The 24,907-nt window shown below is 39.2% G+C and overlaps 1 protein-coding gene across 1 annotated transcript in view; it reads right to left on the bottom strand.

The window, feature by feature from the left end:
• The window catches only part of LOC118833450 (DNA (cytosine-5)-methyltransferase 1-like), a 79,224-nt gene that overhangs the window by 25,955 nt on the left and 28,362 nt on the right, over window positions 1–24,907 (bottom strand). Inside the window, 4 exon segments of the mRNA XM_036740810.1 lie at window positions 1,768–1,880; window positions 2,857–3,004; window positions 4,052–4,148; window positions 4,640–4,684. Of these exon segments, the coding sequence (XP_036596705.1) occupies window positions 1,768–1,880; window positions 2,857–3,004; window positions 4,052–4,148; window positions 4,640–4,684 (403 nt within the window).

The raw sequence follows: 24,907 nt of genomic DNA, 5'->3' as shown, positions 1-24,907 counted from the left end.
AGGGGGGCAGATTGAGGGAAGAGGTAGTCAAAAGCAAACACTTTTGAAAAGGGACAGGGTCAAGAGAGAAAACTGAATAAAGGGAGACAGAATAGGATGGAGGGAAATGTAGTTAGTCTTTCACAACATGACTATTATGGGAGTGTTTTGCATAATGATACATGTGTGGCCTATGCTGAATTGCTTGCCTTCTCAAGGAAGGTGGGTAGGGAGGGAAGAAGGGAGAGAATTTGGAACTCAAAGTTCTAAAAACAAATGTTTAAAAAAAAAGGTTGTTTTTACACACAACTGGGAAATAAGATATATAAGCAATGGGGTATAGAAATCTATCTTGCCCTACAAGAAAGTAAGGGGGAAAGGGATAAGGGGGGGAGTGGGATGACAGTAGGGAGGGAGGACTGGGGAAAGGGGCAATCAGAATATATGCCATCTTGGGGTGAGGGGAGGTTAGAAATGGGGAGAAAATTTGTAACTCAATCTTGTGGAAATCAATGTTGACAACTAAAAATATTAAATAATAAAAGAGAAATTTAAAAAAAAGAAAAATAATGGAGGCTGGGGGAACTGGAAAATGCTTCCACATATCTGGTTACTTAGTAAAGTGGTAAACTATTTGGCGCCAATTTTAAAAACTCAAAAATAGTTTTGTCAAAGAATCTAAACAAGGAAGAATTGACCCAACTCAATAACCTAGTCTTCAACAAACCCAGAAATATTTCTTGGGGATGAACTCAGTTGACAAGAAGTACTATTAAAACTGGAAAGCAATTTAGCAAAAGTTATGTTTAGGCAACCTCTTATGCCAGAATTAAAAATACATATACTACATGATGTAACAGCAAACACCCTGGCATACCCATGATGGCCTGCTAGCACAGATGCTTTGATTTGCTTTGAAAGGAAAGCTACTTCAAAGGGGTCAACAATCTTCTTTACTACATTCACTAGTTCAGGGGAAAAGTAAGCCCCCTGAACATCAGAAAATACAAGCAGAGAAATTAGCATAAAGACAAACAGACAAGGCTCTGACTGCCTGCATCAAAGCAATATTGCTATACACTTTACATCCATGACTGAATTGAGAGAGCATTTGCATCTGAGCAGTCAGGGGGTCTGAACACATGGCTACGCAGAGTCTTGACCAGGAAATCAAATGGTCTTAAGTGAACCCCCAAAGCAAAATACCAACCCCTCACTTCTCAGAGCCAGAAGGCATCACAACCTTCCCAACTCAGTACCAAAAGGTGTAAAAGCCTTCCTCCAAGTAAGCCTTTCCTAAACAAGCTTTCCTTATTGGACTCCGTATGAGACCTATTAATGGGCGGAGAAGATCTTCATATTCCATTAACATTACGCATGAACATTGAAAAGTTGTACCATGAAAATAGTTAAAAGATAGAAAGAACACAATCTTTTCCTTGCACTGGCTGTGGGAGAGTTCTAAGCTAGGCAAACACAATGATAAATCAGATATATTTGACTATATGAAATTGGAAAATCTTCTGTACCAAAGTCAAAGCCACTAGGATAAGAGGGAAATAAGCAACATCTTTTATCAAGTATTTTATATCCAAGATTATGTAGTGATCTAGCAAATATAAAACCCAGTAACCATTCCCGAGTGAATAAGTGGTCAAAGAATAGGATTTTTTTTAAGGCTACTCAAATGCTTTCCTGCAAATATGATAAATATATCTAAACACATTGGAATGGGGAGTGCACAAAAAGGGGAGAAACATAATTAGAGATGAGGCATATGATACGAACCTAGCTAGCAATGGTGGTTCAGTGAGGTCATCAGGACTAACGGATACACCATCACCAACTTCCAGTTTTTCAGAGTTAATGGATATCTTGTTATAGTAGTTTCTTTCTCCCTCCTATAAAACAATATCACAAAATACCCAGTTTTGTATTAATTCAGCAGAAAATTTCAAGAACTCTGCTCTTGATCCCACAAGTTATATGGTCTTCTTTCCCCAACTTCTCCACAAGTTGGGAATTTATAGCTGTCCTTTCCAATTTAAAAGGCTTATAATGGCAACTGTCAAACACCAAAAAGCAATATGGGCCCATTTCCGAAATGAATTAGGTTGATGTCTAAGAAAAGACAAGTACTTTTCCTCCACAACTGCATATATGGTATGGAGGAAGGTCTTGCTACCCCGTCTGCCCCTCAAACCAAGACAAAGGGCATGATTTTAAACAAATAGCTGCATGTCCAAGGGAAGACTGTCACTAGCCCAAGTGTGTTAACGTACTCTGATGTAAATGACCCAAAACTTAAGGAAGGAAGAGTTCATTTTTTAAGAAGTTGGAAAACAAAACAAAACAAAACCTTCATCCATGTTTTAAAAGCTAACTTGGTGACTGTCATTAAAGAAACTATCATTAAAGCCATCTAGCCATTTTTTCCATTTCTTTGGCTATTTACTAGAAATATAAGAAGCTTGACAAAAAACGGCATCAATAACAAATCGATCTCTTTCTGTACACCCCTCTCCCCATAATCTGTACATGTCAATTTAAGGTTTGTAAAATATTTTCCTTACAACACTCCTGTGATGTAGATAGTGCAAGGATTATCACCATTTTTGTTGGTGGGTGTATTGGCAGAGCTAGTGAGCCAAGTGACAGAACTTTGAAGGAGGATGGATGGCCCATGGACTAGCACTATTTGAATGGCAGAGGAACAGTAGCCTATGAAGATACTAACTTAGCAGCTGTGCAACCTTAGGGTTAAAAGAATGGATTAAATTTGGTGAAATGTCTTTTTACCCACTAGCAATCACTATGTGCTTGTTAGAATGGTAACATTTTTTTTCTTCAATAAGACAAGAATTTTCTAAATATTACCTTGATTGGAGTGCCAATCCAGGAGATCTCATTCTTGTTCTGTTTCTTCTTCCTCTCTTGGAACATTTGCTTCAGTCGTACTGTTGTAGGAATATTCTCATTAACTTCTTCATCCTCTTCTGCCTCCTTTACAGCTAGATATGGGCACCTAGAAGATCACCAATGCTTATGTTTGGTTTTGAGAGGAGTCTCTGGAATTTGTGACCCCTTATCAATAATCTTACTGGTTTCTTTTGTCTTTCAAGTCTTTATGTAAATAAAGAGATAGCATGGCTAAAGAGCTGGAGAGTTGACCTCAAGGCTGGAAGCACATAGGTTCAAGTCTTGCCTCTCATACTAAAAGTATGACCCGGGGCAAGTCACTTTCAGATTTCTAGACAGCTCTATAAGATTATAAATTGCTGAGAATGTAATAACCTGCACTGGTAGAAGTTTCTAGTACCAATGATATCATAGGTTAAGTCCCCAACTTTTTTAAAAATAAGTTTTACTGAAGAATCTCATGCTGATCTCACTCTACTTGCTTCCCTGAGACATGCATGGCCAGGACTCCAGACTCTCAAAGCTTCCACCAGCAGAGCAAGGATAAGCATTGGCAAGTCCAACCACATTGGACAACCTTCAAGTAGAGGCCCAAGGATGGGCTGCAAATTGATCATCTAAGGCTAGCCTACTTGAGAGAGGATCACCACAACCATATTTATCTGCAGGATGAAGTCTTTCCAGATGCAGCAGTTTTTGAAGATTGTAGAATCATAGCTTTAAAACTGGAAGGGACATCAAAAGGTCATCTAGTCCAATCCTCTCATTTTATGAAAAAGGAAACTGAGTCCCAGAGAGGTTAAGTGATTTGTTCACAGGTCACGCAGCAAGTGCCTTATGCAGTACTTGGACCCAGGTATTCCTGAATCCAAGTCTACTATTCCATCCACTACATCCTGCCATTTGCTAAGGCAAAGAAGGATTACCAACTGTATTGGTGAAAGGAATATCCATGGAAATTATCCTTCAAGTCTAGGAGAGGAGAGACCTAGAAGTTGTCATGAGAGTGGAATGGAAAGGAGCCTTTGATAAGGTGGGCTGTAACATAGGACCTGCCTCACAGGTCTGTGTTCTCTAACAGGACCTAGTCCTACAGAAAGAGAGAGCATAATGTAGATGACTACTAAGAAAACCCGGATAGTTTGAAATTTACCTTCTCTTTAGGCAAGCCCGCTTGCGGCTCCCACTGCCTCCAAATTTAACCATATCCTTGAAGGTTGTACATTGTCCATAGTCATCCTGTTGGCAAACTTAGAAGAAGAAATGGTATCAATAGTCAACAACCTTGACTACTGAAATTTATATTAAGAATTAAATATACATACACACACACATATATATCCATATGCCTTTCTTGGTCTGGAGTAGCAACATTGACTTAGGGAATTATCTTTTGAGACTCATTCTAAAGCCACTTTAGGAATGGATTGGTCTCATTCTCCAGAGCAGGAGATATTCACCTTTTGTGTCTGGATCTCCCTCGGCCGTCTGATAAAGCCTATGGACCTCTTCTCAGAAGAATGATTTTAAATACATGAAGTATAGAGGATTTCAAAGAAAACCAATTATATGGAAATAAAGATGTAATTTTTCCTTAATTCGCATTCTCCCGAAATCTCTAGACTTCTTCAAGCTATGATTCTAGATGACCAAGCCTCTCATTCCTTTAAAAAGCTGGAGTGGGTGATGGGGCACAAAGAATGGTTATCAAATACAGAGCTATGACTCCCAGGTGAAGAGCTCTGTTCTAGACCACATTGCGCATTTTGCTTTTCTTCCTTACAGTCTGAAGTTGGTATGATATTGTTACTCAAGATTCAAAGGTTAATAGATCACCCCCTTCCTTAAGTGCCAGCGTCCTGGCCTGTTTTGTGGGCACTAGGATGCCTGAAAATGGCTAATTACAATCTTAGCTAAGCTTTTAGATGGTTGTTTTTAGGCAACTGGGTGGCACAGTGGATGAAACAGTGCAACTGCAGTCAGCAACACAGACCTGGGTCAAATTCCACTTCAGTCTATTACTAGCTGTGTGATCCTGGACAAACGACTTAACTTCAGTCTAACATTCAGTCTCCTTGTTTGTAAAATCAAGTTAGTAACAGTACCAGCCTCCCAGGGTTGTTGTGAGGATCAAATGGGATAATACTTTGTAAAATGCTTAGCACAATGCCCCGCACATAGTAGGCACTTAATAAATGCCCTTTCCTATTCCTCATGGCTATATCAAAGGGATGAGAAGTTTGTTCATTTGGAACCACAGAACCAAAAGTTTGTAATAAGTAACCTGCATATATTCATTCAACACTCAGCATAGGGATATCTGTATGACCTAGAGATACAAGGACACACACACACACACACACACACACACACACACACAGTAGGGAAGGAGACCTAGAACAAGTCTCCTTTACGATTATGATGTAGGTGGGTGAAACTCTTAACTAAAGGATAGCAACGTCGTAGGGGAATAGCTCTGGAAGTAGGGGAAGGATGCATTGGAAAGTATGGATGATATAAGAACAAGAGATAGACATTAAACATTTGAGGCAAAAAGACATTTTAATAGTCAGATGCTGGTCGTATTACCCAGTATAGGCATGAAGATGAATAAAAATATCTATTTTGAAACAAAACTTTTAAATGGCACTTCTTATTTAATTCATTGTTAATTATTATGATTGGCTATTGAGATCTTCTATAACTTTGCATCCCATCTCTACCCTAACTTTATTTTCCCCCTATTATCTCCTCCAACATGTACCCTCTGCTCTAACAATGCAGATATCCTTACTATCCCTTGTCCCACAGATAATTTTCTGCCCTTCCCTATTCTATTTACTCATCCCGTCCTCTGGCAGGCATAGCTACAGGGTACTCTCCCATTTATTTAGTTTCAGCAGTGATAACACAGAACACATTCTGATAACAAAAAATTACTCTTTTTCAAAGTACAAAACTAAACTTCTTGAGATCTTTAATTATGTTGGTCAAGATTTATTTTTGCAAAGGAACGGGATCAGGAGATCCTGATAATTTTCATTTTTAATAATTTTCACCAAAAATAAACCTGGTTTAGAATCGTTGCTTGTCCAAACCTCTTCCTCAGAGAATAGGGACATGCCCATCGGTGCCTACTTAAGAGAACAAAAAACCTACTCCCGATCAAGTCTCAGCAATTGCTTCTAGCAGAAGAGAAAGAATTGTGCTGATTATGGGCTAGATGGAGTCTCTACTGTTTTCTGCTCTTGTTTAGTGTTTAATTAACAATTAATGTTTAATTAACGATTCCTTCCAACACCTAATTTTGCCCTGCTTAAAGTACAGAGGATAAAAAAGCTGTCCTTTGCTCTCCCTTTCAATAGATATTAGGTCTGAAACCAAGATGTGTGTGGGAGTTCCCAGTAACACCAATAGTTTAAGGGGAAAAAAAGTGAATTGTCTTCACGATCATTTCTAGCAGCCAAGTGAAGAGGCAGCTGCTATGGGGCATAGTAGATAGAGCACTATGCATGGAGTCAGGAAGACCCAAGTTCAAAACCAGCCTCAGATATCTGACAGCTGTGTGATCCTGGCCAAGTCATTCATCCTGGATACTCTCTTCTGAGTTTTTGTCACCATGATTACTCTAGGATCTTATATTATTTGTCTGCCTGCTCCTTTTCAGTTTCTTTGCCTAGATCTGCAAACATGTCATACCTACTAACTATGAATGCCCCACCTCAAAGCTTTGTCCTGGGTGTATAGAGCTTAGGAAGGTGACCTTGAGTTTCACAGAAAATGTAAACTACCTTGAATAAATGTAAACAGCAAAAGAAGCTCCAAATATCCCGTGAGACATTTGCATGTGACCCTGGGTCATCCCTGGCACTATGCCTTTTTTGTTCTCTTTCTATATAACATCTGGTCTAGCCTAGGGTTGGTGTGGGTATTCACAATGTTACTTTGTCCTTCTGCTGCTCAGGATGAATGGCCTCATATGAGTAAATGCCCTTAAACAACCCAATTAGCCCTAATAAACCTATTAATAATCAAACTGGTATAAGCCCCTCTTTCTTTTGGTATTTCAGTATTCTCCCCCAGGGTATGCTGCCCTACAATTGGCATAATTAAGGCAGAACAGATCTGCTCCCTTACATTTGTCATAGTGGGCAGGATAGTCTGTCCCCTTACACTGAGTCTTCTTTTTTCTTTCTCTTCTCTCATGTGGTTATCCCCTCAGTTACCATGGGTTTAATTATCATGTCTGTGTGGACTATTTCAATATCTATTTTTCCAGCCTACTGTCTCCTGAACTCCAGTACTGCATCATCAAAGGCCTTATGAACATTTTGAACATGATATTGTCCCTTTAAGGACTATAAGGAGACCACTATCATTCTAGTCCATGTCTAAAACTTTGCAGTCATCCTCAATTCATATCTAATTAATCATCCAATCTTGTACTTTCTTTCTAGTGCTTCTTAAACTATGGGTCATGACCCCATATGAGACCATGAAAAATTTGGAAACAGTAAAAGGTTTTTGAACACACAACAACCAAAAACTAATTAAAAATCAAATGCATAATGAATTTGAGGTGTTTCTGGCAGCGCTTACCCATCTTGCATCAAGAAACATCACTGCAGCCTTTTTTTCTAAACACAAAACATGCTTACTTTGCACTGCACAGGCCTTCAGGCCATGCAACCTAGAAAGTTGCCAAAATGGAAAGGGGTCATGAGTGGAAAAAGTTTAAGAAGCCTTGCTCTGTACTGTACTTGAATGAATTCCCTTTTCTCAATTCACATACCATCATAGTTCAGGTTTTCATAACCTCTCATTTAAATTATTGTGAAAGCCATCTTATTGCTTTCCCTGTCCATTTGCAGATGACGCAAACTGAGAGGGATCTGTAATATATAGGAATTCCAAAAAAGAGACTTAGAATAAGTAGAAGGTGAACAGTATTTTGTGGTGGAGCCAAAGAGAAGAGTGGCATTGTATATTCAGAAGACATACCCATGTGAGGAAATTCATGAGCCAGAGGAATGAAGCATAGTAGAATGCATTTATGTGAAGATCAACGAAGGCAGAAAGGGAAGCAATATTGTCATAAAAATTCTAAAGACCCTCTGAACAGAAGGAGAAAAGGAATTGGAGAATGCTTCTATTATTCTTTTGGCGAAATGTGTGATAGATGAGAGCATAATTAGAAGCATTTACAACTTATTAAATGTTCTGAAGACGAGAATTAGAGATTCAATGATAACGTTAAGGATGTCTCAAGTAGATACCACATGGTACTGTGTTTGACCATATCCCATTTATATACATACATATACACATAAATACACATACATATATGCATACATGTATATGTATACATACATGCATACATATATATAGTGTACATATTTTATTTTTCTAGTTACATATAAAAACAAGTTTTAACATTCATTTTTTAAAATTTTGAGTTCCAAAATTCTTTCCCTCTCTTTTGCTCCTCACCTCTCCATGAGAAGGCAAGCAATTTAATATAGATTGCACATTTGTAGTTATGTAAAACATTTCCACATTAGCTCTGTCTGGAAAGAAAACACGGAGGAGGGGGAGGGGGAGGAGGAGGAGGAGGAGAAGGAGAAACAAGAAAGGGAGGATAAGCTAGCTCAAGAGTAGTGGGCTCCCCCTCATTGGAAGTATTCATTCAATCAAAGGCTAGGTGACCCACTTGTCTGATGAAATGTAGAAAGAATTCTTGTTTAGGTATGGTTGTTACAGGTGGCTTCTAAGTTGTGTTGGGTTTTTGAGATTTTTGCCTCTATCTCTTTTCTTTTTCTTATAGTACCATGAAGCTCTGTTCTAGGGATACAAAAAATAAATTCCATCCTTGGATTAAAAAAATCTACTGTGTAGATAGATCATGGAGGATATGTGGTTTGAAAACAGCATATGGGAAAATGCTTGAGGGTTTTGGTGATCCATTGGCTCAGTGTCACAGTATGGCAGCCAAAAGAACTAATGTGATTTTATGCTTCATTAATAGGAACACAGGGTCCAGAATGAGTGAGGTGAGAGTGTCACTGTCCCTTAACCTCTTCAGACCACATGTACTGTGTACAGCTCTGGATGCCACAGATTGCAAGGATACTGACAAGCTAGAGGAAGTGTAGAGGAAGATAACCAGGTTAGGTGATAAATTAGTGCCACTATGGAATATTAGAAATTGAGGGTGTTAAACATGCTAGCTGCTGGCAAAGATCTAAAGGACTATCATATGAGGGAGGGATTAGACACAACAAGGGGAAAACAACAGGAGAAACAAGTTTCTGCTCAATATAAGAATGTTTCCAAACAATTAGAGCTGACCCAAAATAGAATGAGCTTCCTTCATAAGAATTGAGGGAATCAAGCAGAGACTGGATGACAATTTGTAACTGATGTAGATAGGATTCTTGCTTAGGTATGGGTTAAACCAAGTTTACAATTCTAAGAGTCTATGATTTTATCATTCTATGAAATCTGAGTGCAAGACAGTCAAAGCAAGTACTCCTTGACAAGGAGTTGGGAGAAGAATAGGACATGGGGCTGGCAGTAGGTTGCATCAAGGCAATTAAACACACAAAGGATACCTAGAGACAAAATCAGAGCCAAACTGCAGACTAATGGAGAAATGTGGATCAATCATATTTTAATGATCTCTCTCTCTTTTTCTCTCTCTCTCATTTTTATTTTATGAAATAATACAAATTGTTCCATAACATAGTAGAATAAAAAAGATGATTGCATATGAAACTGCCAATCTATTATGTTCAACTTGCTATTCCCTTTAAATGTATAATAAAGTTATCATGTAATTTTTCCCCTTTTTTCTTCTCTCTCCCCCCCCAGATATGTATACCATTAGACACAAATATGTACATACATATACATATATAATATATACATATAATTATTCTATACATATTTATCTTTATCAGTTACTTCTCTGGATACAGATATCATCTTCTTTCATAGGTCCCTTTGTAGTTAATTTGGGTATTTGTAAGAGTCAAAATGACTTAGACACTCAAAGTTGTTCTTAAAACAATATTGCTGTTACTGCATACAGTGTTCTCTGGGTTCTGCTCATTTTACTCTTTGTTATTTTGTTCAAGTCTCTCCATGCTTTTCTACAATCAAGGAGCTCATCATTTCTTATAGCACAGTAGTTTTCCATCATGATCGTATACCACAACATGTTCAGCCATTCTCCCATTGAAAGGCACTCTCCTCTGGGTTTGTCAAGGCCTAATGATCGAAAGAATAAAGAAAGTTATATTTCAATTCTAGTTTTGAGGCAGGCACTTCCTTGAGCAAGGAACATTATATCTCTGAGCCTCAGTTTACTAATATTTATCATAAGGAAGCTGCATTAGATAGAGTGTAAGTTTCCCTATAGTTTTCACAGTCTTTGAGCCTGTAAATCTTGCTTTATTTTCTACTGTGTACTCCACACACCCCCCCCCCCGCCCCCGCCGTCTAGCACCATGCTAACCATTTATTAAGCAAGCCATACTTGAAAGGCTGAGCCATGTTGCCCCCATTTGCCAATTTCAATTTCAATCCTAATAAGTGAAAGTAAGACAATGCACTTGAATACTTAGAAGAGTAGGTTACTCACACTCCTACTTTTCTTTTCAGGATTAGCGGGATATATAATCCAGGCCTTCCCTTGTGAGAACTGTTGTAGCAAAAGAAACTGTGGAATCTCAATCAACTTCATAATACCAAGAAGAGAACAGGTTGATAACCATATCATTTTACAAAGGAGCCATTCCTGTCCAAAGAAGCTAATCTTGTATAGTAGAGTAATGGGGCTAGGAGATAGAGGGTGAGGAATCAATCATTGTAATATATTTTGACATGAACTAAATAACAATAATAGCAAACATTTGTATAATGCTTTAATATTTTCAAACTGTTTCAATCATATTATCTCCTTTGATTTTCACAATAACTATGGGATGGTACTATTATTACACCCATTTTATAGATCTGGTTTCTTTCCCATGCAACATCTGCCAAATGTGGCAAAAAAAAAAGAGTCTAAGCAATATTATTGTTTTAGTGTGTGCAGAGCTGGCTGGAGACTGGCAGGGGGGAGTGGGCACCATATTTTAGGAAGGATACTGTTAAGCTAGAGGAGATTTGGAGGAGGACAACCACGTTGGCAAAGAACCTCCAATTCATCCATACTCTAATTAGTAGAAGAGACTGGAGATGTTTAGTTTAGAAAGCAGTAGATTTAAGGGAGACATCATAGTTGTCTCCAAGTATTTGAAGTGTTGTCAAGTGGAAAGATAGATTACACTTATGTTTTTTGGTTTCAAAATGTTAGCTAGGAGCAGTGGATGGAAGTTGCAAATAGGCAAAGTTAGGCTTGATGCTAGGAAGAATTGCCTTGCAATTAGAGTTGTCAAAAAATGGAATGGGCTACCTTGAAGTAGTAGGTGTTCCCTCACTTCAATGGGGTCTTCAAGAAGAGTCCAGAGGACCACTTGTTGTGTATCTTGTACAAAATATGGTTTCTCAGGTGTGAATTGGACTACTAAGTGAAGAAAAGTCCCTTCTAAGTGAAAAAAAATTGGATAAACAGAAGAGTTCATGCATAAGGGGGATTTTAAGCAGGTGCTCTAGAAGGAAGGCTTGGAGAAGAGGAAAGAGTATTTATTAGTCTTGTAAGACTTGGGATTTTCTTCCCTCTTTGCAACCTACTAATTGCATCCTCAGATAAGTTATATAACTTCTCAAAGTCTTGGATGTCTTATTTGCAAGAGAGGAATAGCTATTCCTATTCCACCTATTTCAAATTTGATAATACATACAAACTTTCTCATAAGTGCTTGATATAATGCCTAGCACATAAATACTTGTAAAGTGATATAGAAACATAACATATTATTCTCATGAGCATGCTCATTAACATACGCTTTGATGGATTGAATGACAAAGAAAAGTAGAAAAGTGAAGTAATGCAAAACATTTCGATATTAGCAACATAGCTAAAACACAGACAAAAAAAATCATGAAAAATAAAGACAGTTTTAAAAAGTTTTCTTCAATATGGGCTCATAGTTCATCAGTTCTGTCTCTGGAGGTGGATAATATTTTTCTTTTTTTTCCCAGGAGAAGGCTTCTTTTTTTCTTTTAAAAATTAATTTTTTTTTAGTTTACAACACTCAGTTCCACAGGTTTTTGAGTTCCAAATTTTCTCCCCCTCCTTCTCCTCTCCTCTTCCACTCCCCCAAGGCGGCATGTAATCTGATATAGGTTCTACATATATCTTCACATTAAAGTTATTTTCCCATTAATCAAGTTGTAAAGAAGAATTATAACCAATGTAATGAACCATGAGAAAGATGAAACAAAACAAAAAATAACATAAAATTTAAAAAAGAGAGAGCAAATAGTTTGATTCAATCTGTATTCAGACTCTGTAATTCTTTCTCTAGATGTGAATAGCCTTAGAACCTTATAATAGCTGTCTTAGAACCTTGCATTATTGAGAAGAGCCAAGTCTATCAAAGTTAGTCATCACAACTGTGGTTGTGTATAATGTTCTCCTGATCTGCTCCCTTCACTCATCATCGGATCATATAAGTCTCTCCAAGTTCTTCTGAAGTCCATCTGCTCCTCATTTTTTATAGCACAATAGTATTTCATTACATTCATATGCCAAAATTTGTTTAGCCATTCCCCAATTGATAGTCACCCCCTTGATTTCCAATTCTTTGCCACCACAAAAAGAGTTGCTATAAATATTTTTTTACATATGGGTCCTTTTCTCCCTTGTATGATCCCTTTGGGATACAGCCCTAGAAGTGGTATTGCTGGGTCAAAGGATATGCACATTTTTATAGTCCTTTGGGCATAGCTCTGAAACAGAAAAATAACAAATGCTGGAGTAAACGTGGGTAAAATTGGAACACTATTGCATTGTTGGTGGAGTTGCAAGCAGTTTGGATAGTATTTTTCATCATGAATCCTTTGAAATTTTCTTAGATCATTTTCTTGATCAGAGTACCAAGTCTTTCACAGTTGATCAGCCTTACAACATTGCTGTTGCTATGTACAATGTTCTTCTAGATCCGCTCACTTAATTTGCATGAGTTCATGCAAATCTTTGCAGGTTTTTTCTAAAGTCATCCTGTTTGTCATTTCTTATAGTATTCCATCACAATCATATAACACAACTTCTTCAGCAACTTCCCAAATGATGGGTATCCCCTCAATTTCCAATTCTTTGCCACAAAAAAGAGCAGCTAAACATATCTTTGTACAAATAGATCTTTTTCCTTTTTCTTTGATCTTTTGGAGATACAGCCCTGATAGTGGCGTTGCTGGGTCCATGGGTATGCACAGTTTTATAGGCCTTTGGGTATATAGTTCCAAATTGCTCTCCAGAATGGGGGGAGTTCGCAACTCCATTAACAATACATTAGTGTCTCAGTTTTCCACATCCGAGAGTTCCTGCCCCAAAAGAGCTTACATTCTATTGGGGAAAATAGCATGTAGGTATAAAAGCATCTACAAAATGTGTCCAATGTAAGTACAAGGTAATTTCAGGAAGAGAAAGCACCAGAATCTGGGATAATCAAAAACCACCCCATTTGTAAGGTGGTGCTTTTAAGGAAGCTTGGATTCCCTGAGGTGAAGACAAAAATACTACACATGGAAGCCAGCCTGTGCAAAGGTGAAAATAGGAGATGATACGTAATGAGGAACAGCACAACCAATTTGACTTATTTGAAGTACGTGTGAAGGGGAGTAACATGTAGTAAAACTGAAAAGGTAGGTTATAAGGACAAAAGACTATTTGCATAGAATTTTAACAGCCATGGAAAAATTCGAATCTTTGCCTTAGGAGAAAGAGGACCATCCAGTCTCTATGCTTTTCTCTGTAGAAAGGTTAGGGGGGAATATGATTGAATTCATCAAGAGTACTCACTGGGTTTGAAATTAGAAATTTGACTTGGATTCAAATCCCTCCTCTTCCACCTGTTAATTATGTATGGCCTTGGACAAGTTATTTTGTTTTGAGACTCAGGCTCCATGTCTGTAAAATGAGGAGTTTGGGCTAGATAGTCTAAGAGATCCTTTTCACAATTCTAAACCAAATTGTTCAATGATTAATACAGAATATTTGCAATGGTTATTATTCTGTTATTAACTATTATTATGTTATTAACTATTATAATTTTCAGTGCATACCACATGTACAAATAAGCAAGAGTTGAGGAGAAGCAACCTAAATTTCCTGTACCAAAAAGGAATCTCGCCTAACTTTGAATTGTCATACCAGATTGTGCCTCTCTCAAAGCATTTGTCATATGCTGCCTTGTACTAGAGTTATTTGTGTATGTTTCCTATCTCTCCTTCTGGCATGTTATTTCCTCAAGGGCAGAGACTTTGTCAGTCAGAGAGCCTGAACAATTGATCTGTCCAATATAAGGTAAGAGCTGCTGCTATTGTTTCTGATGAGTGAGACATCTCCTTTCCCACTCTGAGTCTGCCTGTAGGCAGCATGTAAAAAAAAAGAAAGAGACAGAATCTCTAGGCCAAGTTTTTAGGCTGACCAACTATGCTGCATTTGTAGAGCTGGGCTGTGAAAGGTGGGAGAGTAAGAGACCCAAATGAGACAAATGCATGATTGAACAGTATACATCTTGGAGCATAGCATTCCTGGGTGATATTCCTAGAATTCCTGCTTTCTGCTATGTTGGGAATACAAGGAAATCTTGAGTTTTGTACCGTAAATTGCCAGAGATCTTGTACAGAAAAAGCATTGAAGGACTGGGTTGAGAGTGGGTAATGAAACATTGGCACCCTTGTCCATAAGTTATCTTTTCCTCTAAATTTGTCCATCCTCTAAATATTTTCATTTCTAGTGAAGGCAGCACAATTCTTTTAGTGACTCAGGTCCATGATTTCAGACTCATCCTTGATTTTTCCCTTCCCCTCACCCCCTATTTTCTATCAGGTGCCAAGTTTGGTCACATCTACCTCTATGCCACACTTTTCATGTTGTAACACAGATAACACTGACTATCCCAATTGTTGGGGAGGGAGGTAACACAGGAGAGCTTTTCTAGTATGTGTTCTAGCACTCTCTCTCTCTCTAGGAGGTTCATTCTTGATCTGGGCAGCCAGAAGGAAAGTATTAGAGACATAATAAGTGGTTAACTAAACTTACTTTATTCTAGTCTTCTCAAAGTGGTTGCTGATAATGAGAGCACAATTCCTACAACATCCCCTAATTATTCTTCTTGCAGGGGTGGGCAAGGATGGGAGTTCCAACTCCTACAGGATCCCCTAAGTCTCCATGGGGGCCAATCTAGACAAGCACACACGTTCACAAATTCCCCTAAGCCTTAATGGGGGCAGGTGAAGACATGCACACATGCACATTCCCCTTTGCGCATTCCTGTTCCCCACTTACTGACCAGTGCTCACTTGCCAGCAACAGCCTGACAAGTTTACACTAACTTTAGCAATATCATGGTGACTTAGCACAGTGCACGGGCAGTAGATTTTTACCAGCTTAATTCAAATGTTTACAATAGTTTAAGGTTATAATATGATGTGAAAGCCTAGTGGAGATGTTTAAAAGTCATGAACTTGGGAACTAGTTACGGCCATGGATTCTGGTAACTACTATCTATGATCCTGGGAACTATTAACTAAAAAAAATATAGCAAAATCCACCTTACATACACTAAAATCCACATTACATACACATGTCTATCCACTTCTTCCCAAATACACATCCACCACCATAGTTCAGATATTCATAGCCTTTTACCCTCCTTATACCAATAACTTCAGAATGTGTCTCCTTACTTCCCATCTCTGTCCTCTCTCATGTACCCTCTAGTCTACAATATTGCCAAACTGATATTCCTAAATTGTAGTTCTGACCACTCCCTTCCTTGAAAACATTCTGTAGCTCGTTACTGCAGAAAATGTAAATGTCTCTTTCTAGCTAGGGAGTTAAGTGAATGAAGTGCTAGGCTTGGCATCAGAAAACCTGATTTCAAATCCAGCCCCAGAGTCTTACTGTAGCTGTGACCCTAAATCAATCACTTAACCTCACTTGGCCTCAGTTTCCTTATGTGTAAAATTGGTATAATAATAGCACCTGCCTCTTAAGGTTATTGTGAGGCTCAAATGAGAAAATGTATGTAAAGTGCTTTATAAATCTTAAAGTATCACCAACATTTAGGGCAGAGCTTGTCACATAGTAGGCACTTAAATGCTAGTTAACCAACGATTTTCCCCAGCCACTTCATAGTAGAAATAAACAGGTTGTCTTTTGCCTACAAGCATCTACAGGAGCTGTCCAACTAAATAATTGAATCCTATAAATATTTATTAGAAAAGACAATGTAGCACAATGAATAGAGAGCTGGCCTTTAAGCCAGGAAAACCTGAGTTCAACTCCTACCTCTGAAACATGCTGCTTTTGTACCATTATTCAAGTCACTTAAACTTAATGCTCTGAGTCTAGGCACTGCCCCAAGTAAAAAAGTTAAAAAAGAAGGGATAGACTCCCATTGGTAGAGGGAGTTTTCTCAAGGGGAATTCCCTATATCAAAACAAAGTCACAAATCTAGTCCCTACCCCTAAACATTTATTAAATACCAATTGTGTGGAGAGCACTCTGCTAGCTTCTGAGATCACCACCTTTACCATGAGGAGACCTAACACAGTTTTACACAGTATTATAACAACTTAACACATTTATACACAGGATTGTTCAGTCATGTTCTACTCAAACTGGGTCATGAACAATCCTGTGTATGATAACTGTGTTGGGTTGTTTTTAGTCATTTCACCCATTTGGGGTTTTCTCAGCAAAAATACTGGAGTGGTTTGCCATTTCCTTCTCCAGCTCATTTTTCAGATGAGGATACTGAGGCAAACAGTATCACACAGTGTCACACAGCTAGTAAGTGTCTGAGGTCAGATTTGAACTCAAGAAAATAAGTCTTCCTGACTACAGGCCACCTAGCTACTCCATCATATACAGAATAGGTGGCTAATAAACATTTTTGCATCAAATGAACTTCTTTTCTTGGGCATGGCTATGTCAGAAATCACTAGACCTTGCAGTAAGAGGTCACAAAGCCATCTTGCTTACTAGAGTTTTTCACACTTTGAAGAAACTATAATGGTTGAAGCCATCTAGCTCTATTTTAGCCTTGATCCCTTGAGAACAGATGAATCTCAATGAATCAGTCATAGGACTTAGACAAAGTGCTAAAATGCCTTTGAACTGGAATGACTTGTAGAAGAATTGTTGGATAGAGAAGAGGAAACCTGGACTGATGAAGTGAGTTGAGAAGGGATTGAATTCCAGAAACTGGATCATGTATGGTTTTACACAGCTTCCCTGAAGAGGAATTATGGTGCTTGAGAGAAGAGAGCCATCAGCTTTGACCTTGGCCATATCTCCATCCCTTCCACCACCTTTACCATGAGGTGAACCTTGCAATCCAGAGGATTTTCAAATGTCCATCTTTTCTTTTTATCTGTGTCATAGCATCATTTCACTGGGACAGTAGTGGCTGATGTAGTGTCTGTCTCAGAAGACCAGGACAGACTGGACACAAATTAATCCCATTAACAAGGTACTTCTTGAGTACTTCATGAATGAGGAAAAGAAAGAGAGGGGAGGAGAGGGGAGGAGAAGGGAGGAGAGGGGAGGAGAGGGGAGGAGAGGGGAGGAGAGGGGAGGAGAGGGGAGGAGAGGGGAGGAGAGGGGAGGAGAGGGGAGGAGAGGGGAGGAGAGGGGAGGAGAGGGGAGGAGAGGGGAGGAGAGGGGAGGAGAGGGGAGGAGAGGGGAGACAACATGTTAGAGACTTGGGGTCAGGTATTTTTTTGCACCAGAGATACCCAAGATCTTATATGATCTACAGAACCAATGAAATTATGAACCAGTCAATGGAGTTCCTTTGGAAACACTGGAAAGTAACCAAGGGAAATCCATTATCTTAAAAGACTTTCCATATAGAAAATATAAATACTGTAAGGTCAAAAAGGATTTTGGCAAATTCGTGGACACTAATAAAACAGTAATTCTATTGGGGTGATTTCAGGTGCATTCTGATCTTTGAGGGAGCACTCCACAGAGGACAATTACCACACTCTTCAACTTCTCTAAACTTCTAGAACTCGTTGAGTCTGCCCTCGTCAGAAACTGAATGTAAGGCTAGAAGGGTCATTAATCTGACTCAGTGTGGCATTTCTTCAACTCTTCTGCATTCTAATTAAGGGGAAAAAGAGTATGTTCCAGGCAGAGGGAACAGCATGTGGGAAACCATAGAGGTGTAAGCAATCAAATCAAGAGCAGGGGGTGATAAACAGCTTTGTCTGCTCATGGCACTCCTACCAATGAATAATCACATGCCAGTCTAGCTGCCTGCTCGTTCCTTCCACATAGATCTCACCTTCAAAATGCATTCACTTTAACTTGCACATAATATAAACATATTTCTAGCCTTTCATTCTTTTGTTCAATAAGTATCCTACTCAGCAATGTGTTGGTAAATGTTTAACAATCAGCTGAGGGGGGAGGGGGGAGTATGCTTACTTGACACACTTTTAAGTTCAATATGCTCCTTTAACATTTTCTCCATTACTCACTTAAGTCTAGACAATTTACAAATCCATTACCCAAGCCCTGATTTTTAGCATTTGGCAGTTTCTGAGGTGTAATCCCTCACATTGATAATTTAATAATCAGCTTTCATAAACCAGTTCGAGCTGCCTCTAGCCTGCCCTTTACTACTCTTGCTCTACCACCACCACCACTATTGCTTCTACTACTTCTACTACTATTACTGCTGCTGCTGCTACTTGCTACCACTCCTCCTGCTGCTGCTGCTACTCGTGGCTAGAATTTATTTAGCTCCTACTGTGTGCCGGGCACTATGCTAAGCATTTTACAAATATTCACTCATTTCATCCCTACAATAATCTTGGGAGGTAGGTGAGATTATTCTCTTCACTTTGCAGTTAAGGAAACTGAGGCAAACAGCTAGTTAAGTGTCTGAGGCCAGATTTTTAATTCAAGTTTTCCTGACTCCAGGCCCAGTGCTCTATTCACTGTGCCACCTAGTCGCCTAGCCCTCATTTGAAATCTAATTCAAACACCACCATCTTCATGAAATCTTTGTTGGTCTCCCAATAGTAACAACCCTTCTCTCCTAGATCATATGTACTATTTTGTACTGTAACTAAAATAGTTATCAAGTAGTCTATGGTTTTCTGTCTTTATTTCTTAGCCATCTCATAGACAGTAAGTTCCACAAAGGTGAGGACTATGCCTTATCTTAACTTTGTGCCTATTCTAATGCCTGCTGAGCATAATTATCTGCAAAGAGAAGGGATGAATGGTGAGTGGATGAATGGGAAAAAAACATTGACTAAGTCCTTACAGTACACAAAGGATACAAACACGAAAGTACAGTTCTACTCTCAAGGGGACTGTCCATTCTAATAGGGAAAAACAATCCATATACAAGGTTTCAGTTATAAGTTAGGTGGAAAAACCCGATGGTCCTGAGTATGCAGTCACAAAACAAACTGTAATGCATCATTTTTGGTGCCATTTCATTAATAAAAGCGTGTGTTAAAACAGTTGACAGTGCCAAGAATTATGGTATTGAGAAATTTCTTCTCTGAGTCTTCAGTAGCTGTGGTTCCTGGGAAGCCAGGGGCTTCAGGACCAGTAGAAGCAGTTGCCGGGTCACTTCTCCAAAGGGCTATTCTGCTAGACAGTAGATGTTGAGCATTGTGTTGGTAGCAAGGTTGATGGTCTGTGGGCCCCACGAGCTGCCGTTCTTGAGGTTCTTGTATTCATCTGCCCATAGATGGCAATAAGTGGTGGTAGTGGGAAGGGGGGTTATTGGGTCCTTTTCCTCTAGGAATTTCTCCCCTGGATGATGGCTATGAGACCTGGACTGAAAACAGGACAGGCAGGTTTGAGTTCACTACCCTTCCTGAGGCTTTTGGGTATACAGTACTGGGCTGTTTCTTAATAAATGTTTGGTAAATTGTATAATATGTGCATGACACTATTAGACACTATAGAAGGGAGGTTGTTTCTTAAGATGCATAATCTACTTTTAGCAAGGTTACAAGATAATAGGAAAGATAAGACATATATTTGAAATAATTACATTAGAAAATAGATTGTCCAATAAGACCTGGGTCTGCTGAGGAGCCCAGTAGCCATGTGGCTTAATGAAGGGTATGGAAACTATAACAAGGGTAGAGGAGGAATGGATAGAAGTGGATAGAGACAGAAATATTTCAAGTTCAATGATCTGGAACCTCATGGGACTACATGGGGTAGACACAAAAAATTAAAATGGTATGGAAATTCAGGTGAAGGAAAGATTACTTCTGGTTGGGACAATCTGGGCAGATTTCATAGAGGAGGTAGGATTTAAGCTGAGCTTTGAAGAATGCATAGGATTTCAACAGATGGAGATAATGGGGAAGGTTTCATTCTTAGTATAAGGAGCAGCTTGAGAAAAGACTTCATGATGGGAATGTGTTCAGAGAAAAGCAAGTAAGCCTTAAAGTATCACCAACATTTAGGGCAGAGCTTGTCACATAGTAGGCACTTAAATGCTAGTTAACCAACGATTTTCATACAGAGTGAAAGTTCAAGAGGAAGACTCAGAGGATGAGTAGGGGCAGTGGGAAAAAAAGGAAGGGCAAGATTGAGACATAGTCTGGAGGTAGAAACAATAGGACTCAGCAGCTATCTCTACACTGGGATATGGGAGGCTTACCAAATACGAAGCTGACACAAAGCTGAGAGGGACAGTTAAACTGGGCGACAGCGTCAGGATACAGAAGAATCTCAGATCTCAACTGTCTAGAACACTGAGAAGAATTGAACAGGATAATATTTAATGGGGATACATGCAGTCTTACACTTGAGGTTTTTTTTTTTTTATCAGCTTCACAAGTACAAAATGAGGGAGGCCTGGCTAGACAGTGTTTCATTCAGAAAAAAAACCTGAAGTGAATGCCAGTCTCAGTATGACTCAGGAATGTAATATGACATCCAAGAAAGCTAATGAAATCTTAGGTCACTTTTAAGAGAAACCTAGTATCCAGGATTAAGGAAGTGATTTTGCGTTTTGTGTTAGCTGAGTCACACGTAAAGTATCGAGGTCAGTAGTGGGAGCCAGATTTATGAAGGACAGGGATAAACTGGAGAACATCCAGAAGATGGTAACCAAGATGGTGATGGGCTACAATTTCATGAGGACTAATTGAAGGGACAAAGGTATTTGATCTGGAGAAGAGAAGATTTAAGCATGACATAATACACATCTTCAAAAGAGGAAAGAGGTCTCACATGGAGGAAAAATTAGACTTGGTCCTGGGAAGCAGACCTAGGACAGATGGAAGGAAGCTACAAAGTTAGGCTTGTGCAAAGGGGAACTAGACCTATGATTTTATTGGTATAGAGAACTACCAAATGAGGAAATATGAAGGTTGGTGCCTTCCACCACTTCCACAACTCCTGCTCTCATTGGTTGGTGGGTTATGTCCCCAGACTATTACTATCTTTGAGATTCTAGGCATAGTCTTGAGGGGCTAAGTTTCTATCATTCATGGGACACCCCCCTCCACTGGTATATATCTCATTAGCAGTGTTTTTACTCAGAATTAATTGGGCTTTTTAAAAAAAGTTATTTACTAATATTTAACATATATTCTAATATATAAAATATGCAATATTTAAAAGATATTTACCAGTATATAATATTTAATATATAAATAATATCAAATATATAATATTTAAAAGGTATTTACTAATGTAGCAAGAGCAGTAGTTCCAAAAATATTCATGACCGAAACCACAGCACAGTCTCTTTTTACACACACACAAGGTCCCCAGGGAGAGAGACCATAAGGCATATAATCAGAAAGCACATACATCAAAGATGTATCTCAAGATGATACTGGTTCCTAGAAGTTCTTATCTCCCTTTAGAGGTTGTCTTGAAGTTCCTCTTCAAAGTTTCTCTCTGCTGGGATTCAAGCACCAAGTCTCTGTTAAGTCCACAAATGGCACTTTTTCCCATGATGGGTCTTCTTCCCTGAAGCTGCCACTATCCTTAGGTGACTGTCATTCCACATCTATCTGTAAGCATTTTCTCAGTCTTTGGCCACTGCTACCACCTCATTTCAGTGCTGGCACTTTAGAAGGGACTCCTGGATCTCCCAAACTCACACAGTCAGCTGGGAGTTGGGGGTGGGAGGTGGAAATAAAGATTAAAAGAAAGAAAAAAACAGATTCAGAGACTCTGCTCCCTCATCCACCTAAGGGATTTCCTCTCTGGAGCCTCTCTGGAGTTCCTCCTCTACTAGACTGGAGTCTATAAGACTATATGTCAAATTCTGCTTCAAATACTTACTTGCTATGTATCCCTGAGCAAGTGACTTAACCTTCCTCAGCCTCAGTTTTTTCATCTATAAAGTGGGACAATAATAGTATCTTTCTCACAAAGTCATAATGAGAATCAAATGAGGTAATACAGTTAAGTGTTTTGTGAGCCTTAAAGTACTAAATAAATGTCACCTATTATTATAATTATTATCATTATTGTTATCATTACTATTATCCTTAGGGGTGGAGGACCTGCAGCCTCGCAGCTATGTGCCGTCCTCTAGGTCCTCAAGTGTGGCCCTTTGACTGAATCTAAACTTCACAGAACAACTACCCTTAATAAAAGGATTTGTTCTATAAAACTTGGATTCAATCAAAAGGCTACACCCAAGGACCTGGAAGGCCACATGCATCCTCAAGGCTTCAGGTTCCCCACCCCTGGTTAGGAATCTAATTACTAAAATAAAATTCTCAGAGTCCAAAAAACTCATTAACTCACATGAGTTACTATCTTTGTTGGTTATTATCTAGCAGTTACAATGGGTTTTACACCCAAGAGGTAAGTGGTATTAGTTGAGGAAACAGTCTCAGAGATGGGAAGTGACTTATGCATTACCATCCTGGTACTAGGGGCACTTAGGTGGCACAGTAGATAGAGTGCCAGGCCTGGAGTCAGGAAGACTCAGCTTCCTGAGTTCAACTCGGGCCTTACTAGCTTTGTGACCCTGGGCAAGTCACTTAACCCTTAACAACATGATTTCATTGGCTATATATCCCTCATCAGGAGTGTGGCATTGGAAACTCCTGATGAGGAAACTCCTACCAATGCCAAACAATCAAGCAACTCTATCGGGGGGACCATAGGTACATAAGTGAATATACAAAATGAGTAACAGAAAATATAAGGTAGTTTAATGATGGAGAGTACCAGGTCAACACCTGCTTAGCCATTTTACTTTGAGCATTAAGGAAATAAGAAGTTAGATGACACGGTCAACAAGTATCAAAGAGAAATTTGAATGTAAACCTTCCTGAATTGAAGGCCAGCCCTATATCCATGATATCGTGCCCCACTCTGTTATTATTATAATAATATTTCACTGAATGAATCATAATGAATGTTTCACTGAATCACTCTCGGGAAGCCCAAGGATGAGCTGAGGCTGTGCTGGGGAGTTATGCTCGTGGACTCTTCTAGCCTCTCGTTAGATGCACAGATTTGGAATGAAGCAGCCCCTCAGGGACTGTGAGAAGATAATGCTTTTCATCTCTGCTGCCAAATTAGACACACTTGCTACCAAACGACCCTTTTGTCAACCCACGTGGGTTGTTTAGCTCACGAACCTATTCAGGCCTTTGCTGTGTTACTGGGTGACTCATTTTGCTCTAATGAGCCTGTTCAACTTTCCAGGAACTTGCCCTAAAATAGCTAAGGGAAGGGATATTGAGGGGAAGAAGAAAGAGTAGAAAAAGAAGAAAGAAGAGCAGAGACAGATGGGGAAGGGAGAAGGAGGAAGATTTACCAACAGATGTTTATCTTAATTAGAGAAAATCATATGCACGAAATCATAGACCTCAGAGGTTACCTCAGAGGTCCAACCCAGAGAAAAGGAATCTTCCCTACCACATTCTTGACAGTCTAGCTTCTCCAATGTTGGGATTCACACTACCTACCAAGGTAACCCATCCACTTCCAAACAGATGTCATTGTGTAATTTCCTTTTTCCTAAACCCATTCAAAAATTGCAGCTTTCAGTTCTTTTTAGGGCCAAGAACGTGATAAGCTGATAAAAAGGTTTCAAAATTATTAAATGTGTACTAAGTGCCAGGAACTGTGCAAAGTACTAGGAATGCACATACAAGAATAAAGATGCTCCCTGTCGTCAAGGAAACTTACAATCTAATGAGGAAAGACAGCATACAGAAGAAAGCTGAAAAGGAGGGGAGTGGAGGGGAGAGAACAACACAGGGGCGAGACGGAGAAATGAATATGGCCGATGTACTTCCTTAAACAGGGGTTCTAGGGAAGAATTCACCAATAAGTGAAAGAGGTTATAGGAGTGGAGGCACTGCTGACACGCGAAGGCTCAGAGAGGTAGAAAAGTAGTCTGGGGAGTAATGAGTGGAACCAGGTTTGAGTAAGTGTGTGTGTGTGTGTGTTGTGGTTGTGGTTGTTTGTTGTTTGTCTTTCATACTCAAAGAAGACCAATGACTTCACGATGTTGAGGTCAGGATACAGTGTGTTCAACTGTGGCTGATCAGGCCAGTGCTAGCTCGGAAGGCTCTATCATAGGTGGGGCACAAACAGTCCATTGAACACTTGGGATAGAGATGTCTCTAGATTTGCGCATCTCATGTTTCCTTTGTGTTACTGCGATTCTGCTTGGCTCATATAGCACATCACCTTTCTGACGCTGACATGCCATGCTCCATGTTTTGATGTCAACCTCTCTCAAATCTCACAATCAATACTAAAGTTCTTCAGAGAGACCTTGAGAGTATCCTTGAATCGCTTCTTCTGACTATTATATGATAGCCTGCCTTGTGTGGGTTCTCTGTAAAATAATATTTT

The sequence above is a fragment of the Trichosurus vulpecula genome, chromosome 1 (assembly GCF_011100635.1).
Source record: "Trichosurus vulpecula isolate mTriVul1 chromosome 1, mTriVul1.pri, whole genome shotgun sequence".
Taxonomy (NCBI): Eukaryota; Metazoa; Chordata; class Mammalia; order Diprotodontia; family Phalangeridae; genus Trichosurus; species Trichosurus vulpecula.
The sequence above is the reverse complement of the archived record's forward strand: the minus strand, read 5'-3'. Positions and strand labels throughout refer to the sequence as shown.